Here is a 13,900-nt window from a genome sequence, read left to right on the forward strand (position 1 = left end):
AGCGAGAGAGGATGCTCGCGATGCTTCCGCGCATAAAAGAACAGAGACAATTTCCCTCGCATCTTTGAAGTCGCCCTGTCGGCGGCGGCGTTTCATCACGGCTCTTTACGATACTAATTGAATCTTAAGGCTTCTCATGAGGGACGGCAGTTTTGGAGAAAAGCTCTAGAGAAAGGGTTGCACCAGTGGAGGAACCTGAAGTCTGTCAGAAACGCTTCCATGAAGTGTGGTGACGGCAAATGAGGCAGGGATAATGAAGGAAGCCAGTAGTGAGGGGATGGATGAATGGAGGTCTGACGGAGGTAAAGACAGATTTTTTTTCCATCCGGTCTGATCAATTGTTCAAGGAAACGATTTGTGACGGCTGTGTGGACACACATCTGCTGTGATTACTAATAATCATGTCACATTATACACACACATTACTTTAGAATTATTCTGATGGTTTTTGCTGACACTTGAAAAATAATTCCACTCTATGAGAGCACTAGTCTTTGAGTACCTATGAGGACTGGAAACATGCGAGGGTTTTGGTTGAAGTCTTCCCACCAGACTTTAAAGGGACGTATTGACAGGTTGTTAACCTGCCATAACAACTCTGAAGTTGATCACTCAATTTTTATATTAACAAATTTTAATTTTCAAGATAACTCTTCATACTCTATACGTAATGACTGAATTATAATTCAGGTTTAGTTTCACAAGATAAAGCCATGCAAGTCTATAATTTTCATTGTTAAACCTGAATCAGATTTAAGATAAATATTTTTAAAGTAAGTTTTCATGTTATTCTGATCTATAGTAGACCTGTCAACCTGTCTGAATTTAGTTCTTTGTATCTTTAATTTTTATCGCAGCAAAATCATTAGTTTCACTGAAGTATATTAATGCTTAAACAAGTAACAAATGTGAATCAGTTGTGACAGAAAACACATATCTATATATAAAAGTAAATAAAAGCTAGCCCCACAGCGCCCCGCACTGGCAGGAGCACCGAGTTATCTCTCCATTTTTTTTATTCATTAAAGGGTGTGAAAATGTGGAAACCCAACTCTCCTGACTCACTCAGATGTTTCAAATGTTGAAGTCTTCTTCTCCAAGTTTTGAGCTTATTACTTTAAAGTTCTCCCCCGTGTAAATTCTCAGCGAAAGAGAGGTTGCGAGTCCATTATGACATAATAATGTCTTTATTCCTCCTCCAGCCAGCTGTAATCAGGCCTTACTTTGTTTATACAACGAGTCCCTTGGACGTGGACACTTCCGGGAATGATGATGTGCAGTGACAAATATTGATGTTTGACTAATCACAGCCGAGTGGATGTGGTTATTGTAAACAAGATTTCATCTACAGTAGAGAGAGCAGTTTAAGTGGGCGGGGCTTAAGATCATTTTCTAATGTAAATATTTAAATGAAAAGAGTTGTTTTTGTTTGTTTGAACAAAATAAGGATGATGCCAAATAATTACATAAACCTTTAAAACACTTAAAAATTGGTTTGTATTGCAATATATAGTTATTGTAGTTACATTTACAACCCCTGTAGCCGTTTCTTGCGTCTAAAATACCTTTAAACGATTGCTTGTTAAAAAAAAAAAAATCCACCACGCACAGAATGACAATAGATAAAGCAAATCAAAAAAAATAAAAGCTTTGAAATCTATGAGCCAGTCAAGTAACTCTGGGTTTAGGTTTGATACTAAATAGTTTGGCTTCAAGACCAGATTTTTGGAAGATACAGAATTAGAAATTGAAACTTTGCTATGTAATCTTATTGACCTCATCATGGACAACTAAAACCCAAAATAACTATTCCTGTGGTTCATATCGAATCGAATGAAACCCGCGTAACAAAATCCCATGTGTGGAAACAAATATTATCAGTACTAGTTTTTCACTTTAATAACCCGAAACTCTTCTGAGAGAAGGTCAATACACCCACAGATTTCATCACCTAAACCTCAGATGTATCTTAAACTCCCTCCATCCGGAGATTATTATTGAACGCTGAAACTAAAACATGCAGTCAGCAATTAATTTCCCTGCCGCAGTTTTCAGAAACCAAGCCTGATCACATATAATCTCCCTCCCTCTGCCATGTCCACTGTACCCAAGACGTTGCAGACATTCACGCCATCAAAGGGCTTCGCAGAGTGAGAACTCTGCGCATCGACGTCACCCGAGAGAACGGATGAAGAGAATCCTCGGGGCTACAGGTGGTTTTCAAAAGTGTGTGTGTTGGTCAGCGCTGTGTGTGTGTGCAGCTCTGACATCAGGAGTGTGTGCAGTGGTGGAGATGTAGGACTCCGGTGCGTGGGCGGACCTCACATGGCATCAGTGGGGAGCGGCGGTGTTGACGTGGGGAGAGCAGGTGAAAAGGATGTGGTTTTTAAAAAAAGACGATAAAAGGGTATAATGAGGGTAAGGAAAGGAGGAGGCGGTGAAGAGACGACACACACAAACTCCTCAGAGGACGACAACAATGCATCTTTATGCAACACTCACCATGAACTGCACGTTGTCGAAGCCGTTGGCCAGCAGGTGGTTCTCGTACTGGACCAAGCCGATGGAGTCCAGCCACTGGCCCACGGACTGCATCGGGCAGCGGGGACCTATGAGGGGGTGCAGGGGCAAACGCTTCAGTAGGGAGTAGCCGTCCACGCGGTAGCAGCGGCAGTCCGGCTGAGACAGCTGACACTGCCACATCATGTTGTGGCGAGCAAAGTGGCTGTCAAAGGAGCCCGCCATGCTTTCCCCAGGACCCTTCGAGCAAGGCAAGCGGAAAAAACTCAACTAAAAGAAAAAAGGGGGTGAGAGGAGGGGAAAGGGCTACGTTGGAGGCATGGTGGGGATGGAGAGGGTCGGCATGCACCGGTGCAAAGTTGGGGCGAGGAGCGTCCGGGTGTTGAACCCCGAGTGGGAAGGAGGCTGAAGTTGTATCCAGAAGCTCTCGGGTGTTAGATCCTGTCGGAGACGACGGGAGGAATAGATCCGCGTTCCAGCAGCCGTTTGCCTTTTCAGCTGTTGCACTTGCCTGGCTGCTCCCGAGTGTGCGCGGGTGTTTGAGCGCGCAAATGTGTGTGTGTGTGAGTGTGTGTGAGAGAGAGAGAGACGCTGACTGCGCTGTTGATTTCTCTCTATGAAGAACTCCCACTCTCATCTGTATGCTTCTGCAGCCTCCTCTCTCTCTCTCTCTCTCTCTCTCTCTCTCTTTTCCCTCGCTCTCTATATCAGCTCCTGCATCTGTCGCTCTCCTCCCGGGCTCCCCATCTTTTGTTGCGCGTCGATATCTCGTTTGTTACCCGGATAACCATCTGAACACCACGGCTTCCAAGTCAGCCCCGGCTCGTGGACACACACACTCTTGCGGGTCCCCGCGTGGATCTACGTAGCTGCAGTGTGTGTGATGTGTGTGTGTGTGTGGTGTGTGTGGTGTGTGTGTGGTGTGTGTGTGTGGTGTGTGTGTCGGTGTGGGAGGATAAGGGGGCTGTTTTTTTTGCCACAAGCAGGATCTCTCCCTGTGGTAACCATGGTTAGCCGGAGCATCACATGCACAGATGAAAAGGGGAGGGGAGGGCATCTGTAGTGGGAGGTGAAAGAGGGGGTGACAAAGAAGGGTTCCCCAGGTAAGACATGCAACAATGTGCGGCAGTGAGGAAGAGACCAGGGTTGGGTCATTTGTGTGAAGCAAATATATGAATGAAAACTACAGTGTGTGTGTGTGAATGGGAGGAGCCATTGTTACCTGTAGAGTTCTCCTCCATGTCCAGTCCACTTCCGATCCCGGCGCCGATGGAGCTCATGATCTTGTCGATCTGTCGGAGTGATGGAGAGAAGTTGAAGCAGTGAAGATCGTATCCCAGTAACAGAATCTGGAGCAAGTGCTACGTTACATAAAGATGCTTTTTTGACCATCGTTCGTCCCTCAAGGATTTAAGACCAGTAGGGAAATGTTTGCTTGTGTCAGACTACAAGACTCACACATCGATCTGACTGTCGCCCGTAGACTCATCACAGGTCAAAGAACCATGGCCTCGCTGTCATAGGTTCAAATCCATGCAACTTAAATGTGACAAATTAGTAAAATTGATGAAGACAATTCAGCATTAATAGTATATTTATCCCTACGCTGTTGATCCTAAGCTTTGGAATGATTTTCCTCTCTCTGTGCGCTTGATAGAGTCTACTGACTCCTTCAAGAAACAAATTAAGACATTTTTATTTATGCAGGATTCACCTTGATAATCGGAGACTCTTATGTTCGTCTCGGTGTTGTCTTAACCTTTAAAGTATATATTTTATTCAGTATTGTTTTGATTGTTTAAGTGCTTTGTGACTCTGGTCTGGAAAAGCTGTATAAGCTCTATAAATATAAATGACTTACTTACTTACTACACAGTACATGAAAACAAGCAGGCCAAGCATGTTGACAAGATAATTTTGTGCAGAACGAAATACTTTTTCTAATTTCTGCACGCACGATTATTTCGGCATCCAGTGGCTCATAAACTAATCCCGCTCTCACAAGCTAATCTCTCCGGTGACCTGGTTGTTGTAGGAGCTTGATTTTGTCCAACAGACAGATTCAGAGATCGGGTTGCGTTTCCGATGACGATAATCTTGACGTTCTATGCGGTTAAAGGAAGATGTTAGCTTTGGAGTGTTAATTCATCTGCCAAAAAAGTTTTTTTCTTTTGGACAACAAGGCGCACAAGAGGCGAATTGGCCGCGGTGTTGCTTCGAAATGTACCAAAGTCTAACAATATTTTGACAGATTGGCGAGCACTGTTTGCCATTTCAAATAAAACATAAGGCGCAGTGTTGATTTTTGAGTGAATTAAAGGATAAGAAAAAGAAAGGAATAAGGGCGCCTTAGAGATTAAAAAATAATAATTAAAAAAAACAAAAGAAAAATATGACTTTAATTAAGTACTTGATAACTTTATTATGTTACTTTTTTTATTTCATTGTTGTGCCGTTTTTCGACTACGACTATCGTTAAAGAGATACTTGGAAAAAATGTAAACTTTACTCATCTTCTACCCTCTTCACCTTTATGTCGACTAAAGGGTTGGGATTATTTTCAGAGTAATCTGTTCCTTTATAGAGTTATAGGATACAAATGTATGTTCATGTTAATGAAGGAACTGATGATCCAAAATATAACTTAAATGAGTGAATTTTGGGAGAACAATCGCTTTAAGTGTGGTAGTTGTATGAATCATGTATCATGTATGTCATCACGCTTTGAAGGGATGGAATTTAGTTTTTAGTTTTGCAGGAGACTCTTTCTGGACCATTACAGCTTGTAGCAAACAGGGATTTAAACGTACGATCGTGTCATCATCATATTGATCATTCATTTTCGTCATTTGTTTCCAAGTTTACGTCCTGTTTTTTGTTGTTCTTTACGCTCTAACATCTACGCTTTGTGAGTTTAAACAACGTAATAGGGGCTGAAGAGTTCAAACATTGAAGAAAATGCTAGTACAAATTACCTTCGAGAAGAGTTTTTAGTGTGAATCCCGATAATGAATTTGTTTTGCAGCCCAGCGTGTTGCTAGCTCAACGTGTGAAGCCGTCTCCAGATTAGATAACGTTCCGGGGCTTCCCTGGCTTCTAAAACAAATCCCTCTCCTGCATGTGCTGCAAATAGAACGATCAAGTGGATTCCTCCCATAAAACTGTTCCCCGAGGCGATCTTATCTCATCCTCCCGTGAAGAGCAATTCAACAGCAAAGGTCACCTTAATTGCTGAGATTGGTTCCGTATGGAAATTAGTCAACATCAGCAAGTTATGGAATACAGTCGAGGAGCTAATGAACAACTATATGCTAATGTGGATTCATGCTTCCATGCATGTTCGGAATCAGACTTAATTGAGGTTTCCTGATGTTGGACGCACCGCGCTCGCCTCTCAGGACAACATGAGCTAGGAAACATGGAGCGTGTGAACAGAACCGCGACCAGTGGGACAGCCAGACACCCTTGAAACGAGTCACGCCACGGGCAAACACACGGAAAACAAATCACATCCCTATGACCTGACGCTCTTCCATTAATAATAGGAGTACTTCCGCTCTGAAATCTATGTCACAGATCAACACAGAACCATGTTCATTTGCTGCCAGAGATTCGACTGTTTTGACGGCAGCTCTCCAGGGTCACACCTCTGAGCTCTGGAGGGATCTGACCGATGAAGGTGAAACGTAATGTTAATGTGCAGCATGACCACAAGGAGGTCTGCTGTCATTCTGGACAAGGGAGTCACACGTAGCTTATTTCTGATGGACACTTTTATTAGCTTTTGTAGCAGGCTCTCTTTGAAACCCTTGTTTTTATTTTCAAGTGGGATTCTAGCTTCCATAAATTACTTGAGTCAAGAGCGCAAAGTCCTTCTCTTTCCGGCAGAGTTGTTGAAGTGATTCCAGGGAAAGAAATCCACTAGATACTAGACTAGGACTCTGAGAGTGAAGACCTCAGCCAAGCAGCTCATTTAAAGTGGCAGATTGGTGTTTTGGACCTACATTCATTCCATCTACATGATTCAATAGCGTTTGTTAAGCATTGTAAAATATGACTCTTGGTTGATTTATATGCAATTAGGTGCGTCTAATAAAATAATTTGTTTTATATAGTCCATGGTGCCCCTCGTCTCAAACTGGGATAGGCTCAAGCCCCCCCTGCAACACCCATTAGGTGGCACGGAAAATAAATGAATGAACATGCAAACATCCACAGTTTCCATTTTTGTGCTGCGATTAAATTCTCGGCAGCTAATAGAACAATAAAATTCTGTGCGATCCCAGCAATGACTGAGGATGAGAGGATACAGCCGGCTCCACGGCTTTTAAGGCTGTTGTTTGGACATATTTTGGACTTCACTTCTCCTATTACTCTCACAAGATATTACTAAAAATTGTTATGATAATTAAATATATTGTATTGAATTGTATCGTGAGCTGTAAAGTTATAGAAAGAGGAGTTAATCCTTAAAAATACTGATGGATAAATGTGTAACTAACCAGTTATTTGTCCTAGTATCAACATTTGCTGAAAGTTTAATTGAAATGTGTTCGTCTGCTTTTATCAGGTATACAAATACACTAAGGTGTAACACAAAATGATTATTAATATACAAATGATTAAAAATGTAACTTAATTACAAGTGACACTGTCCAAAAATGGTATAAATATGAATATGTTTTCTAAGTAAGAAACCATCAAACCAACTCTTACAGCTGATTCATGCGTCCTTCCTCTGTGATTGTGTGGGTTGTGTGTTTGCAGTTTTCATTACTTTTTCAATTTGCTTCTATCAAATGTGGAGTACATCGATGTAGCTGAAGCACTCAAATATAAAATCACTGATTGAGTCAGGTACCTGACTGGTTATTTATTTGATTTGATTTAACTTGGAGGTTGTGTAGTTTTACGAGTTTGAGAAAACGTTTTCCCACATGTGTCCCAGGACTACAACCATCTGCCTTTCACACCCGAACATAGACTGAAACTTGAAAGGGTTTTCCTGGAAAGCTTTACCTCTTCCCACTCTGCAGTGAAGGACGGCGTTCTCTCCAGTCGACCACCGGGGCTCGCACCTTCACCAGGGCTTGGACTGCCGGGACCCTGTCCCCGAGATCCAGAACCTCCACTGTGTTCCTCCTGAACAAAATAAACGTCTTTCATACATCCTGCTGCAAAAAGATATGTTTTTTCAAGTGATCATCAAAGCATCATCCATCACCAACGTCATCGGAGGGGCTCGAAACCAAAAGTGCTTGGCTTCATGGATCAGCGCGGCCCTCATTGTGTTTTATTAAGAAGATGCTTCTGATCTCCTTCAGTCAGCAAAACAGACTCTCAGCTGTACAAAAATGCAACTAAGGTATTTGCTATATGGGATCTAAACACCTACGTAAAGCTTTAAATATTCTGTTTCTTCAAGTCAGTCCCAGAGGACGAAACAGAAGTCTGAACTTCTTTGTATAGAGTTAATGCTACGATAGAATACAGTTTTTATTCTAAAGAGCCTTTTTGACAGCTCAAATTCTGGAAGGATGATTATTCTCTGGTCAACTGTGAAATAAAAAAGCAGTCCAATGAAAGTTTCTATATTATACTGTTGGTGAGCAATGGACTCTGTACTGTAGTAGATAATAATTAATGATAATAATTAGTAAGAGTATGCTCTTCTAACACAGTTAATAACAAATATACACCTTTTGAGATCAATATATAATTTTTAGTAATCATGTATTTAAGAGACACAGCAGTTTCTACTATGGAAGCTAGCTAACAAAAGTAACACACGCTTGATTTCTCCACCACAGCAGCAGATGTAGCTTGAGCAATTGTTTATGTTCGCTGTTGTTTTCACATTTGTATTCACTTTTTAAATCAGCTATATTTGCTTCAAATCTCCACAACGAAACAAGATGGCATTCTGACTGCTGCAGAAGTATCTACTGAAATTTTGATGCTAGCTGTTAGTGACACACACGCTCCATACTTGATGTTGACTGAAGTATTGAAGTGAGTCCATAATCTGTGAATGAAAATGTGTAACACAGAAGACATGTCTGTCTACATGCTAATGTCACAGATGGGGGTGAGAACTGAGTGATCCCTCCATCTCTACATGTTTTGTTATGTTATAAGACATTAAAGCATTAGTTATCGGAGATATTCTTCAGCGATTCAGAGGACATGAGCCAGTTTTGCCTACTCGCCCACCATTTATGTGTCTTGGCAGTTGGAGGCAACAGTGCCTAGAGGATTGATTTAAGCACAGTTATATATATATATATATATATATATATATACTGTATATATATATATATATATATATATATATATATATATATATACTGTATATATATATATATATATATATATATATATATATATATATATACTGTATATATATATATATATATATACTGTATATATATATATATATATATATACTGTATATATATATATATACTGTATATATATATATATATATATATATACACTGTATATATATATATATACAGTATATATATATATATATATATATACTGTATATATATATATATACAGTATATATATATATATATACAGTATATATATATATATACAGTATATATATATATATACAGTATATATATATATATATATATGTATATATATATATATATATATATATATAGATATAGTTCCTGGAAAATGTTGAAGGCAAAGGTAAAATAGCTGCTATTATCATTGAAAATTGGTGGTTTAGGAATAATATAGGAATATCCCAAATCATGGCAGTGTTGATGATGTTTGAAGAACAGTGATCCGAAACGACATACATACCTGGATGGGTGACACCGCTACCAGGTTAGAATCAGACTTGGACAGAGACTTGGAAAGCTGCAGGTCTAGAACACTGCGGGGCATCGACCTCATCCTCCCCAGAGTGCAAGCTCTGTCCTCGTAGCCGACACCTGCACCGTCCTTAGTTGCACTTCCTGTTTCACAAAACTCTCCGTTGTGACCTAATGTAGACCACCCGCTTTGCAGAACCACCACCTCGCTGTTGGGCGATGTCGCCTGGTCCTGGTTCACTGTTGTTTGGAATATAGTCCTGTAGACAACTTGAGGCTTCACGGAGTCCTTAGTTGATCTCGTGTCCAAGCTGGAGCTAACCCGAGGCGGTCCCCCTTCGATGGCCACGCGTAAGTCCGGGGGGTGCAGTTGCGTGCTCTGGACGCATGCAGAGGCGTACTTCCGAGGTTTGGCGCTGTAGATTTGGTACGGCGTCTCTGGTGTTTCACATGCAGGGGAGGATCCATGCAGCAGACCCACAAACTCCTCCGGGATGTGGCTCTTCCTGCGCTCCTCCTGGAGACTATTGGAGGAGCAGAGCGGAGGCGCAGGTTGATCTCGCTGGTAGAGCCCGTCGTCTGCAAAAAAACAGACGGGGATGAGCTGGACAAGTAAGTTAGCGAAACACATGACTTGAATCAAACATGGAGTCATCCGTCCACACCGTCAACTGAAGGATGAACGCACGATATCTGGGTGAAGTGAAGTGTTGTGGATGAGTCTGGACCCTCTGACCGACTCTTCAATTTGACTCATAATCGTGAGGAATACCGTGACCAGTACAAGAACTTATTTTTTAAGTCTTGACAAGACCTTCATTACATTAAGCTGCAGGGATAATAACTGACAACGGTTAGCTGTGGCTAGAATTAAAAACTCAATTATTAATGCAGCCATGTTAATGTCTCTTTGCTGGAAAGGTTGTTGCAGTATTTCTCCTTTTACTCAGTGATCCTGTATGTCAAATGTGTTCAAATCAAATCTGGCCCGCCAACGCATTTTTTGTGGCAGAAAGTTGCTGTTTATGTAAGATAAAATAAGGAGCAGAGATTACTGATTTCAACTATTATACAAATTATTATAAATATTGGTTTGGTAAAGGAGAGACTCCAGTAAATAAAGTCGTTCTCTCTAGCCCAGAAGTATGACAGCTATACAACTTTGGCCCCTTGTGAGACTGAGTTTTACACCCCGGATGTCACGTCAACAACGTTGGGTTTTGCCTGTTCAAACCCTGAAATTTCATTTTTTAAGAGAAAACATTTATTTGCAGTCTCTTTATGTCTGTTTGTGATAAGTGCGTAAAAAGTATAACTGATGTCCTGGTGCAGAGGATAAGTTGTTTATAGCTTTCCTTTTCCTTTTCCATATTTTAAATAATTTGGTTTATTTTCTTTGAAATTTGTCATAGCATAATTAAAATGTATTTTTATTTGTACCTTAACTAGGAGAATAATAAACATTAATATTCATCAATAGCTGTCAAAGTGAATTGAATTAATATTTTTCAAGTTTGGACTATTTTCTCTTTTTTCTCTCTTTTTAATGGTGCAGGCAGAGAAATGTACTGTAAAAGTGCATTTCACCTAGAATATTTTTCAGCAGTCGCCAGTGGAACCATAGTGTCAAAATATTTATTTTCATTCCATCTCTTCATACCCTGCAATAAACAATTGCATTTCGGCCACGAAAACAGACCAGAAAGAATTCTAATATACTGGAAACACTTGTCTCAGGACGAATGAAAAGAACTCAGACCAGCCTCAGTTTGATGAGATTTGACAATCCTCTAGATGGATGTCAGTGTTGCTTACATAGCTTTGCTGTCGACTGCTTTTTTTTTTTTTATCAGCACCCATTATCTGTCTGAAGGTAAGCGAGGGATGAAAACATGACTCATCCAGAAGTACACCGACTAAAGTTTATATATTTCCCAGAGGCTGAAAGCTCATTAGTTGTGACTAATCCTCCACACTTTACTCGACAAAGAGAAAGAATATAGCTTCTCGGCTTTAAGTCAATCCTAGGCTATACTTGCACCTGCAGACCTACCTTCGAGTTTTAACTGATACTTATAGTGACGCAGATCTGCACGAGTACTGCCTCCGTAAGTTGACTATGTTACTCAACATGACCCTATCGCTGGAACAATCAGTGCATTTTCACGTCTCGCTAACTGTCTCTGAGGAGAATGCAGCAACAGGTGAGCCGACGGTCACCATGACAACAAAGAGCCTCGGCGCTTTTATCCCACCCAGCATCAGGTTGCCGTGGGTTTCACGTCCAAGTTGAAAAGCGTTCAGCTGGCAAAACATTACAATTTAATCAGGAGACTTTTGATCGTCAAGACTTTTTTGAAAAGATACGAATCTAAAGGATTATTCAGATGAGAATGAAGATCTGCTTCAGAGATCTGTTCCATCAGTTATATCTATCTTCAACCAGCAAGCACTATCACAGAGTTTGTCTTACCTTCGAGGGGAAGAGATCACCTGAACTAGCGGTACAACTTCACCTTCCACGCTTCCCTCTGTCACTCTGCATTTCCATTGCGAAACTTGCAAACACACAAACAGGTTCCAGCGTGTACACATTCAGACGGAAGGAGGAATGTGACTCTTGAGTTCAACACAAATAATGCAGCATAGGCATGTGGTGGATGAATATCTCCGAGAAAATCATGCAGGAAACTCTTTACATATGTTTATTGAAAATATCAGAGAGGCTTAAATCAAGCTTTTAAAGCCAAAACATTTTTCTATGACCTGATTTTTGATTCCTGATCTCGCCGCCCAAGTCCAACTTCAAATCCAGAGGCATCATGTTCATCTTGTTCAAAGCCAAGTCCAGGTTCCCTTTGTGACTCTCAATCCAATTATTATCACCAACAGCATCAATAACAAAATCAACCAGAGATTGTTAAAGTACTATGAAGGATGAGGAAAGAGCTGAGCCAAAGGACATAACTCTCAATTCTATTTATGTTACTACTATGGTCACCAACTTGTACGAAATACATTTTTCTCTGCATTGTATCCGGACGCTCCCTTAGAAATAAGTTAAGGGGCTCAGACATTAGGGAGAGACTCAGAGTAGAACTACTGCTCCTCCTTATTGCCTTCTTTAAAAAGAGACTTGTGGGAAGACCTATGCCATGTTACAATTACTCTTTTTTGCCTGCCTCAAAAACACTTTTTAAAGCATAGAAGTCTTTTCTCATGTTGGTACCCTGCAACCTGACATAAAATAGAAGATAAAATATGGATGGATTTAATGGTTATTGAAAATCTGTCTTCAATGTTTACCACATTTTCTAATGATCTAATGTGTCCCTCTTGAAACAGTTTGGCACCAGTTGTTGTTTGAGTGTATGAGTGAGACTCTATAGAAAATATATGGTTGACTGAGTCCCATTAAAACCACATTAAATTCTTATGAATAGATGTGCAGCTGAAGCCAGACTCGAGCTCATTTACAGTCGTTGAATCCACTCATTCAATCGATCCGGTCTTCTTTTAATAATTCCCGATCAACATTTATTGATAAAGACATACATTAGTCACCGGGTTCTTACAGTGCCTTCTATGAGTGAGCAGCAGTAGAAGAAATAAAAGATTCTATAAAAAGGTTAAAGTACAATATAAAAACAGCCATCTTGGTGTTAGTCTAGATATCTGGAGGCGTCTTTTCCCACAACCTGGGAGAAGAGCCAGCAGAAGAAAAGTCCCTCCACGATTTGTAACTGGACTGTTTACAAAAATTGGCCAGTGGAGAGAAAAAGCCTGCCAGGATCCTGAACCGTTTAAATGTATTACCGTTAAAAGGTGTTATTTTTCAAAAAGGTATACATGCTTTTTCAATAGTGGAGCCTCAAACTGATAAAAGTGTGGATCACCTATGCAAGGTCTGGTTTAAGGACTCTTGATTTTTGACAAAAAACAGAACATCTGCTTGAATATAAAAGGACAGGCTGTGCATGACTATCTATGACTGATCAGAATTTGGCTGTCGAGTATCACATTGGCCTCCAAGCTCATAGCATTTCAAGTGAGACGAGAATAGGGCCAAGAGAAGAACCCTGAGGCACCCCGGCGGATGTTGAGAGCTCACCAATCATTAGAACCGTTGGCCAGGTAACACTCACTTGTATTGTATAATGTAGAGTTCAGATCCTTATCAATGTCTCATGACAGTTGACATTAAACCATCATTTTTTGGTGTTTTAATAATATAACCAAATTAAACTTTCATGATGATGGTGCCACATCTTTTTTTTAATCTTCCCGACAACAAAGAGCAAATTGTGTGTCAGGTTCACCCTCACTTGACGTAATGCCCCGAAAAATGTAATCGTGTTTACGGCAAGAACTTGCTGTGACTGCCCCCGGCTTTTAATTTGTTAATAAATACTGGTAGCGTAACTGTTTCTTTGAATGAACATAATAAAATCGTCCCGACTCGACTGTTATTTAAACAGCATTTTGGAAGCTAGTGTCAAAGGTTGACTGACGACGGAAACAGCCAACAGTCTCAATCAGCGTCTCGT

The 13,900-nt window shown here is 40.5% G+C and overlaps 1 protein-coding gene across 3 annotated transcripts in view; it reads right to left on the reverse strand.

Annotated features, from left to right (window-relative positions):
* The window catches only part of anks1b (ankyrin repeat and sterile alpha motif domain containing 1B), a 186,727-nt gene that overhangs the window by 53,635 nt on the left and 119,192 nt on the right, over positions 1-13,900 (reverse strand). For all 3 annotated transcript variants that reach the window (XM_087787324.1, XM_087787323.1, XM_087787322.1), the window contains exons 14-17: positions 9,343-9,932; positions 7,540-7,662; positions 3,743-3,812; positions 2,503-2,609 (exon numbers count right to left, since the gene is read on the reverse strand). In XM_087787324.1, the coding sequence (XP_087643450.1) occupies positions 2,503-2,609; positions 3,743-3,812; positions 7,540-7,662; positions 9,343-9,932 (890 nt within the window). The remainder of the gene's footprint in view (positions 1-2,502; positions 2,610-3,742; positions 3,813-7,539; positions 7,663-9,342; positions 9,933-13,900) is intronic.

The sequence above is a fragment of the Callionymus lyra genome, chromosome 3, assembly GCF_982586985.1.
Source record: "Callionymus lyra chromosome 3, fCalLyr1.hap1.1, whole genome shotgun sequence".
Classification (NCBI taxonomy): Eukaryota; Metazoa; Chordata; class Actinopteri; order Syngnathiformes; family Callionymidae; genus Callionymus; species Callionymus lyra.